The sequence below is a fragment of the Pyxicephalus adspersus genome, chromosome 2 (assembly GCF_032062135.1).
Source record: "Pyxicephalus adspersus chromosome 2, UCB_Pads_2.0, whole genome shotgun sequence".
Classification (NCBI taxonomy): Eukaryota; Metazoa; Chordata; class Amphibia; order Anura; family Pyxicephalidae; genus Pyxicephalus; species Pyxicephalus adspersus.
Genome location: NC_092859.1, coordinates 50,711,374 through 50,736,070, shown reverse-complemented (window position 1 = coordinate 50,736,070; position 24,697 = coordinate 50,711,374). Strand labels below are relative to the sequence as shown.

At 37.9% G+C, this 24,697-nt stretch overlaps 1 protein-coding gene across 5 annotated transcripts in view; it reads left to right on the top strand.

Annotated features, from left to right (window-relative positions):
• JADE2 (jade family PHD finger 2) overlaps positions 1 to 16,839 on the top strand; it is a 256,030-nt gene extending 239,191 nt beyond the window's left edge. For all 5 annotated transcript variants that reach the window (XM_072400764.1, XM_072400761.1, XM_072400763.1 and 2 more), the window contains 2 exons: positions 8,422 to 8,550; positions 9,007 to 16,839. In XM_072400764.1, coding sequence (XP_072256865.1) covers positions 8,422 to 8,550; positions 9,007 to 9,869 — 992 coding nt within the window. In that variant the 3' untranslated portion in view covers positions 9,870 to 16,839. The remainder of the gene's footprint in view (positions 1 to 8,421; positions 8,551 to 9,006) is intronic.
• Positions 16,840 to 24,697: the final 7,858 nt, after the last annotated feature.

Below are 24,697 nucleotides of genomic sequence, written 5' to 3'. Positions count from 1 at the left end.
CTAGCATCTGACTTCAAGAGATCTTCTGCACACTTGCCACTGAAACCATAATGAGGGTTATGGTTTCATACTACCCGAAGACTGTGATGATAGGTCTGCTGCACACTCATTTTTGAACTTGCCAACTCCTTTATTTTAGTGGTGAAAAAGGTGATGTTTGAAACAGATACACAATTGGGAATACCCCTCTGATCCACTACTCTACCTTCCACACTATATTACAACAAATGGTCCTTTATGTGATGCCTTACTAACCCTACTTGTGCATGAGGCTCCCACACCCACCAGGCTCCAGCATTGGGTTATCCATTATACGCCAGTACAGGCAATTTTTTACTACTTACATGATATATAATTCAAACCTTCATCCTTGGGTAAGGAGAAACCTAACAGCCAGTCCTCACAAAAGCGCAAGATTGGGACCTTGCTGACTGGCCCCAGGAAAGACCAGCTCTACCTCACCTCCCCATTTGAGATTTGATAAAGATTCTCAATGCCTCATAGCCCGACGCAGGCCTCTATAGATTCAAATGATGGATGGGATTGTGATGCATACCTCAAGTCACTACCTACCAAGGTTGACTTTGAATCCTACCTTTAACGCAACCAGGTCTCTTGCCGCTATCAGTTCAATCTCCTCTGGTAAGATTGGAGATCCAGGAATGAGGAGGTGGAACAGGGTAACAGAAGGTTTTCACAGTCATATACAACAACATACACATACCCTCAATGAGCATTTGGCCTTGCTTCTACAACTGCTGTATCAACAGGACGACCTGGAGAACCGCAGCCGCCAAAAAAACAAAAAACATCAGGATTTTGGGCCTACCAGAATCCATTGACCCAAGGATTTACATGCTGCAGCCACCTCTATATTTAATGACCTTCTACAGAATCCAAGGGACAATTGTATTGAAATAGATTGGATACATAGGACACTGGGTCTCAAAGGCCAAGATCCTGCACAACCCAGGGATGTAATCTGCTGTTTTTATTTCTACCAACCTAAAGAACCAATCATGCTGGAGACCGGATCTCAGGAGGAATTTACTTTCATTAGCAGACCTTTTCACTTCCTTACAGATCTCTTTCATAACATCTTGACACTACGACGTGCCTTGAATTCACTTCTAGACCTGCTGCGAGATACAAGTTACAATCTTCCCGATACCAACCAATGCTACCAATGCTTCTGACTCCTCCAGCGACATCTGAATGGAAACCAGCAAAGAAAAGATCGCCACACGGCTCCACGCCTCACTCCCCACAAGACCCACTGTGAGACACTGTAGTGTCCCCTGGAACCTGACCCACCCTCGACCCTCAACGACTGGTATTTGTTTCAAAATCAATTGATGCCGATGTTGTCACTATTGTTACAATGCTCATGCCCAGTAGTCTTCTAATGTTTAGTAAGACTACTTCTGTTAGATGCTTCCAACATATAGGGCCTATTGTAAAATATTTGTTAGTTAATTGTACCCCACCCCCCCCCGGTACAGCCATCATTAGCTTGATCTGGCCTGTGTGGGGGGAGCCCTAATTCAACTATCTGAACCACCCTCCCTAAGGGAACTTGCGACCTGCGCTTACACTCTTTTTTACTGTTTTGTATTGTTTATATTGTTTTTGTATTGCATCCTATAGCCTCTCCTTTTTCTGAGGCTTGCTATTCTGGGAACGTCATTTTCATACATACTCTCCCTAGCTTTCAAAAGATTTTTGTGCTTGTCCCCCTCCCCCTAACCCCTTGCTACAGCATCCTACCTCCACCCAACCCCCCAAGGGTCCCGACCAACTAAAATGGGCATTCTGAAGATAGTTTCCTATGTCAAGGGACCAGACACCCCAGAAAAGTGATCCATGCTACTAGCAGATTTACAGTTTATTCAGGAGACATATTTCCATAAAGATTATGTACCAAGACTCACGAACAGAAAATTTCCAATGGCGTATCACAGCTGCACCGAAAACTCTAAATCCAAGGGTGTCTGTGTTTTGGGGGCTTATTAAGTCACGTGTTTGTCAAGGGTCTTGTGGAGGGTTGCCTAGTTACTTTTGCCGCTGTCTTCCTCCCCAACACCTGTCAGGCTTCCTTTTTAGCTCAGACATTAGAAGCTTTGGAAACTTTCATTGAGGGCTTTCTTATATTGGGAGGGGACTTTAACTTTACCCCTGACCCACTAGTGGATATGTCCCGCTGCCCCAGGAAGCCTCCCTACGCAATCCAGAAAACCCTTAAAAACTGCTGATGGATGTGTGGCAGATCCTCAACCTATCCGTGTGTAACTCGAGGATTGACCATTTTTTTCTCCCACATTCTTACATAGAGTAGACTCATGATCCATTGGGTTGATCACTCTCTCTGATCACGCACCAATCTTCCTCTACATAGAATTATCTCACACAGTACCTAAATCATTGAACTGGAGCCTGAATGAGTCTCTCCTCCAGGACAATGCAGTGGTGGCGGATGTCTCCCCCAAATTAACCCAATATTTTCAGACCAGCGACACAGCCGACAGTGATCCCCTGCTGGTTTGGAAGGCCCATAAGGTGGTTGTGCATGGTTTATTTATCAAACATGGGGCGAGACTGAAAATGGCACGTTAACGAGCGATAAAGGACATCTTACAGCAGATGACTATTCTGGAAATTTCTCACAAAACTACTCTAGATCCCGCCAAGGGTAGGGAGCTCCACGATCTGCGTAAGAAACTGTCCATGCTCTGCCTGCATAAGACCAAGGCTACCCTGGCTATATGCAGGAGAGCATTTTATGAACATGGAAAAAAAGTGGGCATATGCTGGCTAACGCACTCCGAGCACAAAAAAACTCACTCCTTCATACTGTTTCTCACAGACAGCAGTGGACAAAATCTCTTCCATACCAAAGATATAGCCAACTCTTTTTGCAAATTCTATGAGCACCTGTACAACATCTCACGCCCTCTCCCTCCTATTTTGACAGATGAACGGGCAGAGGCTATCAGAGCCTATGTTTCCAACTCACAAATGCCATATCTTTCTGAGATAGAGAAATACTAGAGACACCTATCACAGTGGAGGACCTCCGTTTAGCCATACAGGACACCCCCACGGAGAGGACTCCAGTTCCAGATATTATAAGACCTTTGAGGATAAACCTGACTCCCATTTTGTAAATGCCTACAACACTTTAACTGAGAGGAATCTGTTTTCCCTAGACCCCCTGCTGGCTACAATCACGGTCATCCCCAAAGAGGGCAAAGACCCCTCATGGTGCGCAAGTGATCGCCCTATTTCTCTTCTTAATCAAAACCTAAAACTGTTTACCAAAAAGTCATGCATAGACAAGGAGGCCAGAGACAACACAGCAAGGATGCTAAACTGGATTCATCATGCTAACTCCAAAAAAGTCTTTCTTATGTTATTGTCCACCAACACAAAGAAGACCTTCCACCATGTCGACTAGCAATTCATGGAACAAACCTTGATACACATTGGTCTGGGCCTCCATATGCTGGCATGGATACGGGCCATCCATTCATGTCCTACTGCAACTGTACGAGTAAATGGCTTGCTGTCGGCCTCCCAACACATATCTAATGGCACGAGACAAGGCTGCGCGCTGTTCCCTTTGGTTTTCATACTGACCTTGGAGGCTCTGCTCTATACCATCAGGGCTTTGGGAATAATTGAGGGACCAGAAATGAGACCCATGGAAGAAAAATGTTGCCGCCTACGCGGACAATTTGCTGTTTTCAGTAATTGATCCAACCGTTTCCCTACTAAACCTATTAAAAGCTCTGAGAGAGTATGGTTCATTGTCAAATTTTAAAATAAATTACCCCAAATCAGCAGCATTAGACATATCTCTACTGACCACCCTCTGCTTCCAATTGAAACGCTCTTTTGCTTTCCGTTGGGAAATCCAGGCCACTCACATACCATGGCACAGCAATACCACATGATCTTTCTGAGGTGTTCCCCAAAAATTACCTTCCTCTACTTTCCGCATTACGAGCCGATTTACACAGATGGAATAGAACTGCATTCTCATGGACTTGGTGTATTGGTATAGTCAAAATTAACATACTACCTAGATTTCTCTACATTTTTAAAACCCTTCCAGTAAAAGTCCCAAGCTTCTTTTTTCAAGACTCTCTTCTCTTGAATCTTCAAATTTATATGGCAAAACAAATCCCTAGGATTTGAAGAACCTTGCTTATGTGATCCAAAAAGCAGGAGGCCTGGGGGTGCCTAATTTGCCCTATTACTACTTAGGCTCACACTTGCACATGCTGTACAGTGGTGCCGCAACCAACAGTGTAAACAGTGGATATCTCTGGAACAATCTTTCACCCCGATCCCCCTACACCTTCTACCATGGCTACCTCACACTTCTGTACTAGGACTTAAGCTACAGCCCACGATAGGCTACACTAATGAAATTTGAGTAAGACAATTCCATAAACTTTATATGAGGATATATACCCTTCTCCCTCACCTCTTTTTCCCATCCTGGGCAACCTGTTTTATCCGCCGGGATTGGATGACCAGACTTTTTGAGATTAGCGTCAGCTGATCTTTGAAGAGCCCATCATTTCCTCTGATACAAAGGTTGGGTGGAGAGGGCAGACTTATTAGTCAAGTCACAAGAGTATTGTTTAGATTTTTGGAGGTCAGTTCAACTTTCTCATTTCCTGCAAACTCTCAGACCGTCTGCTGCCTACTGCAGACCCTTAACTCCCTTTTAACAACTGTGTGGAGGGGGGGCGGGAAATTCAACAAACTTTCTCAGTTAAATATGGGCTTCTGCATGCTTTGCCCTCAAGTTACACTCCTGCCTTTCTATTAGCTTGGGGATCAGACCTTGGAATCACACTGTCAGGGGAACGAAGGGAGAGGATCTTATATTGGACACATAGTATAGCAAGTGTTCATTAGTAGCAGGTTCCAGGAATCCAGTTTTAAATTGCTATTAGGATGGTACCTCCTCCCGAAAGACTCTACCGTCTTCTTTTGAGTGTGCCCGACCAGTGTTGGAGATGTCAGACGGCAGTAGGCTCTATCCTTCATATTTTTTGGGAATGCCCGCAGATGCGTCATTTCTGGTCAAATATACGATCCATTGTTCAACAGATGACAGATGCCTTTTTTCTCCTAGAACACAACATGTTTTCCCTGAAAATGTACAAACACTCAGTGATTAGACACCTCACTGTAGCTGCCTATTGGTGGAATCCTGAGCCTCCTTTGGTATGCCTGTGGTTGCGAAGGGTCAACGAGATCCACCGTACGGGGGACCTTACTTCCTCCAATCGAGGGACTAGCAGAAAGATCTCTAATACAAGGTTCTACTGGTCTTAATTTCTCACCTTCACAGCATGATGCCCAGACCGTACAATAAACTTATCGGATCACCCAAGATTGCAAAACCAATGGCCCTCACTCCCCTGTTGCCCTGCCCTGGCCCCTTGGTCTGCCCCTAATTATCCCAACCCCCTGACTTAACCCCCCCCTTCCCCCGCCTGTATGTCCCTTACAGGCAGTTATCTAACCTGTCTAATTTATGTTCCTCCTATTGATTATCTCCTAATGCATATGGCCAAGGTCAGGAATTGAGGTTACATGTCTCAGGCTTCACTGCACGTTAGGAGCATGGGAACCGGGACCCTATGATTTGGAGTCACTTAGTATTGATGTTAGTTACTTAACCCAACAGCTGCTAGAAGACATGCAGGCCACACCATTGTCACAGGGTACTAAAGTTCCCAGATAGTTGGCCCTTATCTGCTATCCGGTGCACGACATGCAACTGTACTCCATCTATTCTCGGACTCTATGCTTTTTGTCTAACATTCCCCTGTACTGTTCTGTTTGTAATTCTTCTTGGTACCTTGCACTGGTTGAATTATTGGAACATTGTCATTTGTAGATCTAACTGGTTTTGACCTGTTGTACCCCCATATCCATATTTTGCTTTGTAACTCATGTTCAATTGTTTGTTCAATTTCTTTGTAACTCATAATATGTATGTTCAATTGTTTGTTCAATTTTTCACCTGTTTCACCTTCCCCTATTCCCTTATGTGGAAATTTTGAAAACATATAAATAAAGAATGTTTAAAAAAATGGTATAAGTAATACACATTGATTTTTTTTTTTATATTTGCTGTACTTTATTTTTCCAAGGTAAAATATTTTTAGTGGATTCAGCAATACCAACTAAGTCATAATACTCCTCATTCATTAAGGCTTTCAACTCCCCGATGCTGTTTGCCAAATACTTTTGTTTTTCAGTACAAATAGTACTACACAATCCAATGTCTGTGCGTAACATGGGAAACTCCTTTTATTTATCCATAACCCTAGGTATAGATTATCTAGTGTGTATTTGCATCTGTCCTAAGTACCCACAGAACATGTTTTGTCTAACTACAAAAATAAAATACATTAAAAATGCTACTTGGAGGATCCATTTTTCTTTTCAACAAGGAGAGTGAAAGAAGGTGTCAACTCACACAAGTAACTGTTTCAGGTCCCAATGATAAAATTGTAGGTAGATTCATCCCTGCCTGTTATTCTTAGGGAAACATCAATCTGGGTAGTCTAACATTGCCATTAAACAAAAGATGCTTTCATGAGACAGCAACAAATTGAATGCTTATGAAGCACCTGCAGAAGCTAGTAAGCAAGACTTCTTGTAGATAATGGTAATCAGAAAGTTGGAAAACTATGTCTTATTTCTAATGTTTACATTCTAAAAACTGAGCATTAGGGGTGCATAGGCAAAAAACTTCCAAGTCTTCAAAAATAGCTGTATTTGTTTGTAGGAACAGCAGCTGGCACAGCTTTTTGAGGCAGTCAGATTGTCCCTACATATCTAACCACTACTTCTCTCTGTAGCATCCTTTTTTACTCAGCAGGACACTTGAAATAATTTTAGGTCCCAGGAAACGCCTTCTAAAATGAATTAATCTAGAGTTAGTAGGAATATTAGCCTTTACATTGATGGTCAGTGGGAAAAATGCCCCCTTATAGTCCGGTGAAAAGTTGGTTGGCATTATGCAGCTGAATGTAGAACTGTACAGACACCATTAGATGGGGTGTCAATCGGCTACAGCTTAAGGAACCCCCAGCAACCTCTTGAACCCAACAATTCCATGGAATGCTGGTTGAGAATGTTAATCTTATGTTTTTTTAGGGATATATATTATTTAGGGATATATATTATATTATAGTCTTTTAGGGATATATATTATGTTTAGGTTATCATAATTAATAAAATAATACCTTGTATTTCTATAGCGCCGGCATATTACACAGGGCTTTACATAGTCCATAGTCATGTCAGTAACTGTCCCTCAAAGGGTCTCACGTTCTAATGTCCTTACCATAGCAGATACCCAGTCATTTGTATGGTGGCTGCATTGTTTTTCATTATTCAAGCCTAAACTAGTACTGACACAGCTAACACTTCTCTCGGTTTTACCTTTTGACTAGTTGGAGAGGCTGTGTTATGTTTGTGTGCACTATAAGGAAGTTAAGTGCAGTTTTATAATATCATGTGACATGAAAATAAATGTCGTATAGGTTTTAAGAGTGTTTTTATTTAAAAAAAAAAAAAAAAAAGCCCTTAGCATGTGTGCAGAAAGTGGACCTGGCAGTCAAAATGTTAAAAGATAAAGTTTGGTAAAATACTCTTGCTTTCTGAGCTGATTCCTGTAGAGCACATTAGCCAACTTGTAAAGTTTTGCACAGTACATCCCTTTTCATGAGAGATATTTGAATTTTAAATACGATTTTTACGGCCTTAAGATACAAAAAAAACCCAGCTGCATTGTTCCAAGGAAAGACTTTCTCATCGGTCAAAGCAAAGAAACATCTGACTTCAAGTGGCATGCAGCAATAAGTGGTGTCTTTTTTTTCCATTCTTTTACATATGCTGGTAGTGTGGAGTAGATACAAGTTGCAAATGACTATTACTCTAGTTTCCTGGACAGGCCCCAGAGTTTAGCATGTGTGGGCAGCTGGAGGTAACAAATCTGGTCATTCACTGCTTAGGTTTCTTTAACTTTCCACAGTGTGTTCAAGCAGCTCAAAAAATCAGGGTTTCTCTTGGCTCTTCTGTTATCATTCTGATTTGTTCCTGTTTTTACAAGATGTTGTCATTTTGAAGTTGTCTGCACCATCAGCTCCAGACAACTTCAGTCGTTATTACCTAACTCCATTATGTAACAGATCAAACTTTAGCTGCATTGTGGCAGATATAGTGGGTTTTTTTTATTCCAAAAAGTAAAAATAACTATACATTCACTTTTTAAAAACTTGATTATTCTTATACTAGTTCTGTAATAATTGATAACTTTTAAATATGTTAGTTATTATTAAGTATGTATGGTATTTATTTTTCTAAATCAACTATCTATTTTAACAGAAAAGGCAAAGACGAAAATAAAGGGTAAAAAAGCTGATCCAAAACGAAAAGGCAGAGATGGTCTGAGAGGAAGTCCAGAAAAAAAGGAAAGGACAAGAAGAGGAAGCGGCTCTGTTTTAGGACAACTGGGTAATATAAATTTAAAAATGTTAATAAAATGGAAAATTATCTTTAGAACTGTATATAGTACAAGTGTGAAAGGGATAGTCTGTTTCTCAAATAATTTGAATCTTTCCTGAAAATTCACTTGTCATATTAGAAATAAAGGCTGCCATTGCTGTGCTCTGGATCTTTTAGCTGCCACGTTATTTTTCAGTCCCTGTAGCTGAATTGTTTGAGTCACTTACATTGCACATGTCTGCAAAAAAGTATTGACTTTTCTTATGAGTCTCTTGTTCTACATATTTAAGGTCGGTGTCCTTAAACGTACAAAAGTTATTGGTTCAGCACAACTGCCAGTCAGTTAGCTTTCTCAGAAGGGGGTCAACACTAGCAGCCAAGCATTATATTTTATTTGACTTTTAACAATAAATTTGTCATTGTTGAAAGAAACTGTATTTTAATGAGCTAAAATATTTTTTCCAGGTTTGTCCTCAACACTCCCATTAGATGGTACATTTTTTAACAGCTGGCTTGCTCAGTCAGTTCAGATCACCACTGAGAACATCACAATGAGCGAGTGGGCTTTAAACAATGGTCACAAGGAGAATGACACCTCTGGTCTTCTATCAGAAGAACTTTTACAGGATGAGGAGACATTGTTAAGCATTATGATGGATAACTCGCTCAAATCCCCTTTCAAACAAATGGAGACTGTAAAAAAGGTGAAAAGCAAAACAAGAATGAATGGTAGGAAAAAACTATCAAGAAACAGTCCTGAAACACTTTGTAGGAATTCACAGGATAGTTCTACCCAATTGAATAATACAAAATATTTATCAGATGAGACTAAAATACTTCCTGGCTACAACTCTAAATCAAAAAAAACTGGCAAGACAGCTGCCAGGGTACATTCAGACCCCAAGGGGCCTGTTGAGAAAAAGACAATAAGAAAGGGCTCTGTATTGAAGTCTGATGTTGGGCATGGTTTCTTGGCTCAGAATCAAGTAAACACTGAAAAGACAGTAAAGTGCACACAATCCCAGTCTGATTCTCCTGTCAAAGTGCCTGAGTCTTTGGGTTGTGCAAAAACCGTGGTGAGGTTTAAACTACCAAAGGGAGGAAAAGCAAATTTGGAGACAGAGTGTGAAGATCCAGAAAGGGCAAATGGACTTCGAGTCAATAAAATGCCCAAAGAAAACCCCCATTTAGACAATGAAACTGATGGCTATTACTCAGATGCTGAGATGACCGACTCCGAGGAGGAGACAAGTCAAGCAAGAGTGCAACTTAGTCAGTTTGACCCATCAAATGATGATATTGTTCGAATGAGCATTTTGGCATCTTAATTCTCCAGCTGGAAAAAACTGTACAGCTCAATGATGCCTGCATCAAGAAATAACTGCCATTTCCAACACATCTGCTCTTTCCAGAGAAGTCTGTAATATATATTTGTAATGTCTTACATATAGTCACATATATGTAACTCATATTCAAATTCAGCACAGTTGTCTTTCTCTGCTAGTTGACACATTAAACCTCACAGCAACAGGTTGCTGTACTGTAAATGTTTTATGGTAGAATACATACATTTGCCACTTAATAAAGTACATAAGTCAATGACTTGTTACCCCAAAGAAAACTGTCAAACAATGATTGGATAAAGTTACATGGGCATTTTTTTATGTAAAGACAATGTTAAAAACATACATTGAAATGCCCTGCCTTTATTGTGTTTTTTTTTAAAAAAAAAAACAAAAACATAAAAAATAGTAAAATAAGCAAATAGTTGGAAAAAAAAAGCACAAAATAATTGCTTATTTGAAGAAAGCACTTCTAAGTAGGGGAAGACAACTCAAGCTGTTTAAAGGTTTAATCAGTGTTCTTCTCCAACTCATTCTCTTCCGTCCGGGATTTTTTTGTTGGCCTAAAACAGTTGAGTGCATAGCAGATGTATGTGGTACTATGAGCCATAAAAGGCACTTCATATCAATACATCTGCTACACTTGTTTAAGGAATGTGCAAACAATGGAAAACAATTGTAGCTAAACCTATTAAAAGCTAGTTGTATTTACTTGCTCAGGTGGATAAACTAGGCTTTTCTTATGTGGTTGAGCCAAGAGGGGACAATTTAGGTAATTGTTTTGTAACAAGACATTTTATACCACCTATTCATCAATATATTTCTTCAGTTCTCGTGATTTAGTTACTATTAATTTCTCATGTGTGTATCATTCCTTTGTAACAGCATTATAAAGATATATACAACTGTATTTGCCACAATGAGCTGCCTCTATCACTTCTGTTATTAATGGTTATTATTACTGAAGTACCACCACACCTAAAAATTTAGCCAACTTGGCATCATGAAAGATGTATCTCAAAAAAGTAACAACATTTTAGATTTCTAACATTGTCCATTTGTTTGCACAAAAGAATGCTTTAAATCTTTTGGTCATCATGTCAGAGAAGAGGGTCGAAAAAATAGTTTAATTACCTATTTAGCACAGGGGGTTCAAATCTATATTAATACACCGTATCTATATAAAAAAAAATGTTTTTACACAAGATTCACCCATTTTTACCCATATATGTTTACACATTTTGCACATTGGATTCAATTAGAAAAAGTGTGAATTAAGTATGAATTTATGCACTATTCATAAGTTTTCTAACTGAATCCAATGTGAAAGCTGTCTGAATTTTGGGTAAAAGTTGGGTAAACCTTGAGAATGTTTACACATATGTGAATTATCTACAGTCTTACTAGGAGGATAATTGTGATAACTGTATACAGACAACATGGCATTTAATGTCAAAAGAACAGAGGAAGTAAAGGGTAAACATTTTTTGCAGATCACTTGTTACAGTGATCAGTGTGTGAACTGGTACTTTGAGGAAATTATGGAAAGATCTGGTAACTAATCCATGTACTGACTTCAGAGGGATAGTAAAGGTTCCTCCAAGATCTTCAATAACATGTTTTTGTCGCAAACTCTGCTCTGGGGGGGATACTTCAAATATGTGTTTTTGTCGGAAACTCTGCTAATAAAGGCAGATACTGACCTCTAAATTGCACTGAACATAACCTGTGACATCTTGATCTTTTCTGTAATAATGACTGTCAACGGCGCTTCCTGGTTACTTTAAGGAACATATGAGTTCCTACTTTAAGAAAAGAAAAGCCCTCCTCTCAGTGTAGGGATTAGACTGTCCATATACATGTAAACAGGCTACTGAGCCAGATCTGGTACACAGGTAACCTGATTTTTAAGGCATTTGGACTTGCATATATTGCCTGGTCTGTTAGTTCTAAGCAGACAAGAACAGGTTGTGCAATGACCGCATATATATGAGCAGATGCATTTACTGTGCTATGTGTATCATATAACTTTTATCAATCAGGTGGGTGTAATGTGGTTTTCCAAAACATTGGCCAGTTTTTTGTAAAATTAGGTTGAAATCTGAGTAGTTAGGCGAATATTCCCATATATGGGTAGCAAAACATATGTTCTGCACTGTTCACATTACTCAATAATTATCAGTGTGCTGTATATATTTAGGAAATAATGGACCCCTTTTTGCTAACATTCAACAATATCTTTGTACCAAACACTGAAGCTGAGAGCTAATACAGCGCTTCCAATTTTGAGAACCATTTCTTATGATGTCCATTAAAGGTCATGTCATTATAGGTGAAGTGTCCTAACTCATTTCACAGGGCTAGTACCAACTACCAGCTTCAACCATTGTTTCTTGTTGTACCTATGTTGGCTGCAAATTGTATAGATGTACATGTCTCAGGTCTTTACCTCGTTTGCACTTCAATTTTTTGAGAGATCTGTAAATTTCAAGTCAAGGTTTTTGTGTAGCCAGTTTTTGTTCTGAAAATTCAATGACAATGTAAAAATAATCACTCATTTAAAGCATAATAATAATGTTTAATTTGATGTGTGTGACATGGTTTAAAATCCTTTAAGGAGGATGGCATAATTTTGCCTTTGCTAACATGTATGGGTGAACTCAGTTGTTAGAAGGCCTGTGATGCTTTGATGCAGTTAAAACCTTCCATTGCCAATTATGGCGCAAAACGCATTTTTCTTTGTTTTACAGGGACATGACTAAAACTTTGAGAAGATTAGCACATTTGTCAACATACAATAAGCCTTAAACATGTTGTGTGCTTCTGCCATGCATGCATCTAAACATCTCATTTTATCCTTCAGCATTCTTAAAATATACATTTGATATTTTGCAGTTTGTGTAACCCCAGGGTGAGCTCAGGGAAAACCACAGGTCATATCATTGAAAATAAAAATCACAAACAATAGGGCATTTCTGCAGCCTACAAACCTGTAGCTTTTCCAACAAAGCAAAATATACTCAAAGAATACTTTACATCAGAAGAAAACGATTCAACAGATGCCAAAGAATACTTGTGCATGACAAAAAGTCACACAGACAGTTCGGACATGGGGGTAAAAAGCATACATCGCAGTTATCTGAATTGTGAACCATATGAGCTCACAACACCCAAAAGGAGAAATCCAAAAACATCTGTATATGCAGCTAAAAGTTTAGAAAGTAAGGACTGCACCCCCTGCTGCTTTCATTTACAACTCACTTTACATAATCTGTAATGAGTATAGTGTCAAATACCTTTCATGAACAGCGGTACCACCAGCTTAAAAGGTCACAACTATACTTTTGTATGTTTTACTCCACTAGTTTGTTTCATACAACTAAACTGAAATAAAAACAATCAATAATTATACCAGAGATATACTTAATGTTGTTTATCAGTGTCTGGAAAAAAAATCTTTATGACCACAGCAATGATCAAGACTTTTTCTTCCATTCTCACAAGCAGCATGTAAAAAGAAAAGCATGAAAAAAAAAAGATTGTTCTAGCACTCTGATAAATAAAGTCTAATGCTGTGTAAGATGTTAACTTATATAGCATTGTTACGACACATTTTACATGTGGCTTCATTGCCAGTAGGCAAAAAAACAAAAACAGACAGTTGCAATGGCTGTTAGTAGTTAGCTGAATCCAATCAGTTTGGATCACAGAGCATCTACTTTTACTATAGTGGAGCCAATAAATGGTTTGTGTGTTACAAAATGTTAAACACAGGTTAGGACTAGTTCAACTTTACATGCTTGGTAGACTTTAGATACAATTACTAGTGTAGGTTTCATACCAATAAGTAATATGCTGCATTTAATGTTATTGCTTCTGTGTGCTTCAGTTAAACTATGGATACAAAGCTACCCACAACCCACTGCTTCATGACCTGCTTTTAGTGTTATTTGCCTGATCAGTACAGCAAACAGAATTTCTTTAAAGGACAACCAACTTTGTGCAAACATTACATTGCTTAAGTACAGAGGTACAGAGATATCTATATGTAAAAGTTAACTTCCAACCCAGATAACTTGTTTTCTGATTGACTGTCACTGTTAAATAAAAATAAAAAGTATTTAAAAGGGAAAGCTTATAATGGCACTCAAAATCCACTTAAAGATGATACTTTAAGTTGTCCATATGCTTTTCAATGATACTTTAAGTTGTCCATATGCTTTTCAATGTATCAGTATCTTACCAAATATTACAACTATGTGGTCTGACAAAAAGACCAAATGTATTTGAATGCTTTTAACTAAAACATATTGTAAAACCATTTCATCCAGGATATATCCAACTTTTCTCCAAAAGTTACATGTTTTTACATTTGATTTAACGTGGGAAGCACATTTTAGTTACGATTCATTTTCTAATTGAACCTGAAGGGATTCATTTAGTGTTAATTTACAGTGAAAGTTGGGTGAATCTTGGGTGAAAGGATTTATTACCAGACAGAACCCAGTTTGCAAATGAAAGGTATAAAATGTTTTTTGAATTGCTCTTTGTATATTTGTCTAATATACACAGTATTTTGGCCTAAAGAATATCTAAAGTACATTTTATATGAAGGAATGCTGACACTTCAAAAAAATAAAGTTATAGTTCACTTTTTTACTGCCCAAATTAATTATTGTGGATTTGTAAAATCATAAACATACAAAATTACTAGACAATGTTACCTTCTGCCACAATTTATTGACAAAAGTAACAGTTCATGGCTTGTCAACACTCAACATCCCAGAAAATGTTTAACCAAGGCTTCTGTTTGAATAGAAAGCTAAGTTAGAAGCCAGACAAATCCACATTATGTGTGATCCACCCCTAAAAAACTTTTCCAGCTTACACTAAATTACAATTACTTAGGCAAAGTTACTAAGTTCGGAAATTGTGTGGTGGCCTAGTAAGTGTGCCTAAAACTATTTTTTCGGGAAATGTCTCTATTGAGTACCTTTGAAAAATGTTCCATATGCTTATTAAGGACTCATTCCTTAATAGGAGATAAATATTTTTCTTTGAGACCTGGAAGTGTTTAGAGAAATTGGAACAAGGGTCAGCCTTAATTACCTACTTTATTTACAGTTACCTATTGCTGGACAAATTATGATGTGACCTGGTTTTTAGTACATTGTGTTTTAAATTTACGCGATAAGTCTCATTCATTCATCGTTTTGCTAAGCTGGATAATGGACCACTAGGGTAGCTAATATTCTAGAGAAAATGTTGGCTGGAGCTCGATTTTGTTCTGGACATTGACTGAAAGAATAGGCTGTTGCTCACAGGATCCTAGCTCAAGAGGAAAACCAGCCAATTTAAACGCTGACTGGTCACTTAAACAACCCTTCTTTTTTTTTTTTTTAACACAACCACAACAAAAGAATGGATCTTTCTGGGTATGCAGTAGCTAAAACTTACTATCGCATTAATGAGCAATAACAAAAAAAAATTGTGACCATAATATTGCATTCAAATATATTAATATTCACTGTGTTCCTCTACATGTTTCGCACAAACTGATTCATCAGGAGAAACACCATTATTTATATATCATGCATGAATCATTGTCCAGTTGTGGTTACAATACTGTAGAAACCTCAGTACCACACAAAGGGGGGAGCTAGGGACTGGGATCTGTAACCTCTAATGGCGCAAAAGCATTGAATGCCAATCCAAATCAAACCTATGTTAAAGATAAAGCTGGCACTAAAGAATTCCCTCTTTTATATACATAGTGGTCATTGTTACAAGAACCATCCAACACTGTACTTGGGGAAGTTGTTTTATGTGGGGGGTTGTTGGATGGTTGTTGTAATAATTATTGATGCATTGATGATTGATGCAAGTTAAATAAATAATGGTGTTTCTCTTAATAAATCAGTTTGTGTGAAATGCGAGTACACAGTGATTATGAGGATTTTTGATTCCAACATCATGGTCACAATTATTTTTATATATGTCTGTCATGTTTGTTTGTTTTATTGGTACTGCTCATTAAAGTGATAGTCATTTTTAGATACTGCGTACCTGCAAAGTTCCATTCTTCTGTTCCACTGTTCATTTAGTCACGTGTGTAAATTTAAGGTTTTTCGGATAACCCATAACTATTTGGTTAAAATTAGCCTAGAGCACCACTTCTTGGCAGAAGTCTAACAACTGAAATTGGAAAAAAATCTTCTAAACATAATAAAGAAGATATATACAAACACATTCCACATGCACTTAAACCAGGCCACAAGAAAAATGTGTTAATTGTTAGCTGTGGGCAAGTATTACATTTCATGAAAGTTTATATTGTTTTTTGAAAAGGAAAAGTTAACACCATAATTTGTATCTGCAGCTATACAGTATTGATGGTTGTTCTTTAAAGAAAATTCCGCTTAGTCTCTCCATTCAGCAAGTGAAACAGTATGATATCACATCAGATGCAGAAAACTATATGAATGTCACAGGGGTAACACTCCTGTCTTTGTTTTTTAAGAAAAATAAAATTGATGTGCCATTTGTTAATATAAAGAGAAATATTGAAAATATATTGAAAAGAGCAATTATAAATTATTTTTGGCTTATGTTGCAATATTTATTTTCTTGTATTAGAAATTCCTTTGTAGACGGAAAAAAAATTGTATTTTTCATTAATGCAAAGACCTATTTCTCCTTTTTGTACATTTTCCATGTTAGGCGTTCCTTACAGCAATATTCTATATGGAAATAGTTCAGTGTTACTGTATATGCATGCAATTTGTGTTGCTTGGAATAGTTTTGTCTGCCATTGTTTTACTCTTTTTTAGCGTCCAGCATTTGCTTTAAGACACATGGGACCACAACCCACTGCTCATGACAAAAAAGATCCTTTGCGTTCTTTCAATGTGATTGCAAAAACAGTTAATAAAGCAATGTTTTATGTGTATTCTAACCTGGTCTCTGTCATTAAAAGTTTAAACTAGGGTAATTTATAGCTTTGTGCCACCCATGGCAGCTCAATATATCTGATCCTGCCCGCATCTTCTGACTCTAAAAGAGTGATAGATAGGTACAAAAAAAAATGACAGCTAATGAAATATCCACCAGTTATCCACCAGCAAGTTCTTTCATAACTTGACATGAAAATTGAATCAATTAGCAAATTATCACACATAGATATTGCAATATGTAAATTGTAATAAAATACATTTGTGCACAGGGGTTTAAATAAAAATGATATCTCTCTATAGTGAAGTATTGATTGGGGCCTCAATGTAATGAATCATGCAGCCTTATAGGGTGTTGTAACCAAATCTCAGATAAACCATGACCTGCAGGTGTAGATAGGGCTGCAGAGAGACTGCTGTGTACCAAAGAAGGTTAGCAATGTATTTGTGGTTAGCCTAAACTGTGCTTGTTTCAGCAGGTGGATAATGTTTCTGAAAAAAGACAGCATTTGGTTCTGAGGAGTTAAAAATATTGACAGTTTAAATAATATTAATAGGATTGTTCACTTTATCCAGTAATATGCAGAAGAAAAAAGTAAACAAGCATTTGCATTTGACATGATTGAATAAGTTTGTGTGAAGATTTGTTATCTCTATTAAAAAAAAATCAGTCTTTATTAACCTCCCTGGCGGTCTGAATAATAAGTATTTTTAAATGTCAAAGTGGTAAATTTAAGAATTCCTATTATTTTAAATTTCCCGCCTAGTCCAGCTGCAAGCTCGCACGGCCCGGCCACATCTGCGTCCCCTGGCCTCGGGTCCCCAATGTTCACATGCCAGAGACACAGATGTTGGGCAGGCATCGCTGGAGGATGCCAATGCCGCGGGCACTGCTGGAGAACGCTACAGGCACATGGGGACCAGGTAAGTTTTAAAACTCTCTTGCAATTCCACCTTGAGTGTGGCTCAGGGTTACTGCCTTTGATACTAAAAATTAACCCCCAGCCACACTCGGGAATACCGCTAGGGAGGTTAATCAACCCTGTGGCAATAATCAGTGCAATATTTCTCTTAGGGGAAATAATTGGTGGAAATATTTGTTTACAATTTTTCCCATCTTCCTCTCAGGCCTCATAGCAGTTTCCTTTCATCACTTCAGATAATCCCTTGTCTGTGCCTGCAATAGCTAACAATTTCCATGTCTGTTAAAGTTTGACCAGGTCATGGTGTATATAGTACAAAGTATAGCATTTTGTAATGTTGAAGACATTTGGTAGCCTGTACAAACTACTTTTAAGGTATGAGGAACATACAATAAAATAACATCAAATATGTGTATGAAACATTAAAATGCTAACAAACTTTATTAAATTAACAAAAATTAAAAGAAAAAAAGGAGAATAGTAACACAACTGATTCCGCCATTACATAGACACAATTTACACATTTAAAATCAAAATCATGTTGTTTCCAAGTAAATAAAACATTTATTTAAATCAAATGTCTGAACACATTTTTGTGCATGGAATATATTACACTTACAAATCCACAGTTTTACATTTTGACTTAAGGTTAGAATTTATATTCCACTTAATTGATGCAGATAGCAGCCAAAAGGGTAATGGCAATAAGACCAGAAATTAACCCATATAAGCTGGAAAGGAGTTACCATAAAATGTAATATATCTGCCTTTGAGGATCAAACATTCCATTTAAAATATCTATACAGTTATGCAATTTTGGGCATCAGTTCACAAAAAGGATATTGTAGAATTAGAGAGCGTGAAGAGAAGGACAACTAAACTAATAAAAAAAAATGGAGGAGCTCAGCTATGAGGAGAGATTAGCTGAACTGAATCTATTTGCCACACTTACCTCTCCCTCGCTAATGAACAGTTTTGACCCTGGGCGTGCCTGCTCTCCCAAGTTTTATCAGTTTCGCCCATCCCGCTGGACAATCAGGTAATTCTTAACCATCCCTGGATATTTAGCTAGCTCAGACAAAGCACTCCGTGTTCATGGAATGTGTCTCCACTAGTGCCAGGCCCCTACATCTGCTGAGCTTTTCCTCTACACCTGTTGGTTAATTCAGTGCTTTACATGGCCAGCGCTTGTGTTAACCCCTTGTTGCCAAGTCTGTTGTTTTACAGCCAGTTCCCTTGTGCTGTTCCAGTGTTCCTCTGTGTCTGTGGTTATCCCTGTATCACCAGTGTCTATTTCCTGGATGCCTGGTACTTGAACCCTTGCTTGCGATTTGCCCTTTCTTGCTTGCTGCCTGCCTCGACCTCTGCTTTCCTTGATAATTATTTGGTCTAATAATTTGGTACTGTGCATCATCCTGCCCATTAGAGGCTCCGTCTCCCCAGGCATGACAGTTTGCACGAAGCATGAATATACCCTTCCAAACCTCAGCCAACTCTGAGCAACTACACGCCCAGAGGGTTGACCCCCAGAAAGCTACCCAAATTCAGGTGCTTCACCAGCTTAATTTACTCACTGTTTGCCTGGATCAGCTGCTGGCCCCCTCCAGTGCACCTGCTGAACTACCAGCCCAGACTATCTCAGTGCCGTCTCTGCTTCACCTGCCATCCCTACAGCAATTCTCTGGGGATCCCAAGACCTGCTATGGTTTCATCAACCAGTGCAGTATCCATTTTGAACTTCAGCCACAAAATTTCCCCACCAACCGGGCTGTAGTGGCATATTTAATTTCTCCACTGTCTGGAGAGGCTCTGGCATGGTTTACCCAGCTCTGACAAAGGAAGGATCTGGTTACTAGTAATATTGAAACTTTCCTGAACCTCTTTAGGAGGTTTTTTTCCAAGAATTTGTCTTTATTAAAAGATAAAAAAAATACAAAATTGTAGTAGCAATTAAAAAGCATAAACTTAAGAAAATTGCACATATCCATTTTTAACTTGGGAAAAGAAAAGAAAACACCAATAAGGTGACTATATAGAGCAAGACAGTCAGAAGGAAAAGAAGAACAGAATAGGAAAGATAGAAAATAGGAAGAAAGTTAAGAAAAAAGAAAGTACAAAATACAAAAACAAACACAAACATATACCAGCCATTATTAAACCTAAATAAAATACATATCCGATGTCTGAGTAATAAAAAAGAAAAAGGAATATCTTAAATACAGCAATACCTCTTGCCATATTCATCCATAACTCTAAAACAATTTTGAAGTTTAAAGAAAAATATTCACAACACACTTCTTGTGAGTAGACCATACTGCCCAATTTTTAAGAAATTGTTTAAACCTATTTTGAGACAAAGCGAATATTTGTTCATAAGAACAGTGATCATTAATATCTTTAACAACCTCGGTCACCGTGGGTACATTCAGACTTTTCCACTTACGCAATATAGACAATTTGGGACTTAGTAGAACATGAATAACAACCGATCTAGCTGGCATAGGAATTACATCCAAAACTAAATGTAGAATCGCTAACTCAGAACTAGGTTGAATATGGGTACCTGAAATCTCCGAATCCAAAGTAAAAACTTGGTTCCAGAAGGATCGGACTGAAATACAACCCCATAAAATATGGTGTAATGAACCAAGACCACCACATTCTCTCCAACAAAAATTTGTGCCAGAGTCTGAGAAATGTGCCAGCCTGACCGGAGTCAGATACCAATGGTTCACCATTTTCTGGTACATATCCCAGTGATCCGCACATTTAGTAACTTGATATGTTGCATTCAATGCGGCTAGCCAAGAACCATCCGGGATAAGAAAGATTAAGTGCTGTTTCCCACTTTCACATCGCTGAAGACTTCTGAAATCCCAGGTTGGAACCCAGTAGCCGAAAAAATTTAGCAATTCCTTTAGTCCCTAAAGCCAAATTATTGAAATAAAATAGAATTATCCATAGGGAGTCTATCCGATAAATCCAGGGTCAACAAACAGTGCCGAATTCTCATATAAGTGAAAAATTCCGTAGATGGCAAATTATAGATCTTTTGCAAAGACTGAAAAGTTTTAAATTTTGAAAAAATATATAAATCTTTAAGTTTAGTAACTCTAAAATTATACCAAGAAAAGAGACTTAACTGAGGAATAAATACCTCCAAAATCCTCAAATCTGGGGTAAGTAGCATTGTCGACTGCATACTTGGGTCATAATTCGAATATTTACCCCAAATTTGAAGAGTAGCTTGAATAGTAGGGTAATCATTAGGAGGCGCGCAAAACCCCATTTTTTTGCTAGTAAAAGCCATTGAAAACAAGAATAGTTAAGAAATGACAATTCCATCTCTACCCATATTTTGCTAATATCCTTATTCTACCAGTGTTTAATTTGAGCCATAAGGGAGGCAGTATAGTAATACTGATTACTGGGAAGTCCCATGCCTCCAAATCTCCTCTCCTTAATCATAATCTAATAATTTCAGCGTGGTTTATTGTTGAGCCAAACATATGCAGAAAGATATTTTTGCACTTGAGCAAAAAATCTAGCTGACACTGGAATACAGACTGTCTGAAATATATACAAAAATTTTGGTAATAGGAACATCTTAAAATGCTGCGATTCTACCGGCTAAAGAAAATTCTTGTTTTCAGAGAGATAACAACTCAGCTTGCATAGATAGCAAAAGCTTCCTATAGTTACATTCGTACAGGGATGTGGTATGAGCTGGCAAGATTATACCCAAAAATGAAGGAAGGATGTTTATCCAACACTAGATTCAAAGGTCAAAATAATTAGTACTGTTATTATGGTCTCCCCCAACGTGTTTCACCCTAATGGGCTTCCTCAGGGGACAACGAGACTCTACAATTCAATAGATCATGGTAAGTACACAAACTATAAACTATCAATAGAAACACATAATGTTAGATTCCTATTCACAAGCAGTAACTCACTTGATATACTGACCCGGTAAAAAGTACTAATGATTGTATGAAGGATCAGAAGCTGAACTCACATCAAGGGCCAGAGTTTTAGATAGAAGGTAAGTAGGTTGGATAAGCACTATAATAGAATCTCAGTTAAAAACCACTAAAATAATATTATGAACTGCCATTGTCAAATTCAAAATAGTTAAACTTACTTGGACGGTATAATGGTTAGTGTAACTTTTTGAATATTCATTTCTTAGGTCAAAACCATAGGAATTGGGGGTATTCTATGAGAAAGCAAATATTTCAATGATAAAAATAAGGTATTAATTATCAGAAAAATGGTAGGATAATGCAATATATTAGTTGTCCACAAGATGGCATACCTGAGATGTGTTCCATAAGGAACCTACCGGTAATAGAACTATTGGTGAAAGATATCTGTGTCCTTGGTAGGGTTAAAGCAGTTGATAAGTACACCATAAGATATTTGTAGCTTTATATAGATGTACTCCTTAGGGTACATAAACGTACCTTAGTAGGATATGAAGCTTGTATACATATAGTGAGCAATGTTCTTAAGAGAGTGGTATTATGATGTACTTATTCGATATAACTCGATATAACTTGGAGTACATGAGTGAGAAATTATTCCAGTACTGCAAAGGGAAGAAAAAGAGAAGGAAATAGTAAAAAAAATTATTACATATAACCCATAGCTAGTAAAAAAAAATGATTACATATAACCCATAGCTAAAACAAATTTTAGTTGGAAGAGCTAGTGATACTGTGAGTGCTAGTAGACTTACTGGTGTAGAATCAATTACAGCAGGAGGAGCTGGTGGCAGTCGTCCAAAAAAGGACTGGCGCCATCTAAAGCTTGTCCTTATATGAGAAGCCATGTAAGATAATAAGCGGTGGTGCTTTGTGTCAATAAAGTTGTGTAAAGTTTGAGATTCATGTTCAAGTTTAATGCAAAGGGCTTCTGCCCTTAGGAGGCAATGATCAATCAATCTAGGTAGTAGTCCCGCCTAACGCTGGGCGGGACTAGACGTTTCAGCCAATCCCCATCAGAAATACCTTTACTTGCTAATAGATGGGAGAATAGTCTGTCAGCAGAGTCCTAGTCATTGCAGAGAAAATGACCAAATGGGGAGGAGGGGGTTTGGGAGAGTGAAGAGCAGCACAGCTAGATTAAGCTTATGCCGATCCAGCTCCCAGTAAGCACCACAAGGTACCTTGTCCCCTGTAAGGCATTGAAAGGTGGGGCTTATTTGCTATGATATTCTAAGGGTTGAAAAGGAAAATTGGAATAAACAGGGAAATTCAAGAAATAGAAGACAATCATATTTCAATAACTAGCATTCTCCACAAATAATGAGTAAATCACTAGCAATAATTGCAATTTGAAAGAGTGTATGTTATCAACTACATCAATAATTTTAAAGGACCCTGTGTTATGGTGGCTTTTAACGTTGAGATCTATTTAGTCTCTGCTCTCTCACCCCTGGGATTAGCAGTAAAACACTCCAATGCTGAAAATGTAATCACTGAGTTGTCAAAGTTATGATTTATACCCACATGATAGCTTATGGGGGTTGTAATTTTTCCGGTGTTAATAGAATAAACGTGCTCATAAATTCTCTTACGTAAGGCTCTTTTGGTTTTGCCAATATAAAATCTGTTGCAGATGCACGTAATCATATAAATTACCCCTGTGGTTGAGCATGTAATATGTTTTTTAATTCAATGTAGGTGATTATTGGTTAATTTGATCAATTGTTGCTCCACTTCCTGGTGGTAGTAGTTGTGGTGTATATTGTTGCGAAGGGGTAAAGTGACTTCTAACTAAACTATCTTTGAGAGAAGCTGATTTTCTAAATGTGATAGAAAGGGAAGATTGAAGAAATGTAGACACTTTGGGGTCCGACATCAGAATATGCCAATGCTTTTCAAAGTTTGTAATGTAAAATTTCTTCATGTTGGTTATTGAATTTGGTAATCATTCTGACTTGTGTGTCAAGGGTGATCGATTTATTTTTAGTTAGTAGGGATATACGGTTTTGTTTTTTTGCAGTGTGATATGTCTTTTTGAGAAGGCTTCTACTATATCCCCTACTCAATAATCTGTTTTGTAACCCCTTAGCTTCAATTTCAAAGTCTGTATCTGTGGTACAGTTGCTTCTAAGTCTAATATATTGACTTAGAGGGATACTTCGTTTGAGAGATTCCGGATGGGCGCTATGATAGTGTAGAATAGTGTTGCCAGCAGTTTCCTTTCTATATAAGGAAGTGTAGATAGTTTGATATTTGTTAACAAATAGGTATCTAGAAATGGTAGTTTAGTTCTACTACAGGCCATAGTAAACTTATATATAAAAATATTATTTTGCAATCCATTGAAAAAATCATGCAGCAAGGTTTCTGGGCCTGCCAATACCAGGAGGATATCATCGATATATCTTCACCATAAAACTATATGGGGAAGATTTATCGAATTGGCAGGATTAGTAAGAATAAGTTCCTGCCATCTGCCCAGATAGAGATTGGCATACATAGGGGCACACTTCGTGCCCATTGCGACACCCTGTTTCTGCACCTAGTGCTCTTCCTTAAACATAAAAATGTTTCTGGTCAGTATATAATGTAACAGGCTTGTAATGAATTCATTAAAATGACCATTTGAGGGATAGTAATCATTTAGGTAGTTGGAGATGGAGTATTCCCTCATCATGAGGAATGCTACTGTATAAGCATTCTACATCGATAGTCACTAAATAGGAATTGGGAGGAATTTTGAGTTGTGATGTTAGTTTCAGTAAATCCATTGTATCTTGGAGATAGGATGGTAAATTGAGCACTATGGGTCTCAGGAAAGAATCCACCAACTTGGAGGAAATAGCTCCAACACCAGCGATGATTGGGCGACCTAAGGGATTGATAGGGTCTTTATGTATTTTGGGTAGTGTGTAAAAAGTGTGGATTACCTGTTTTTTTTACATAAAGAT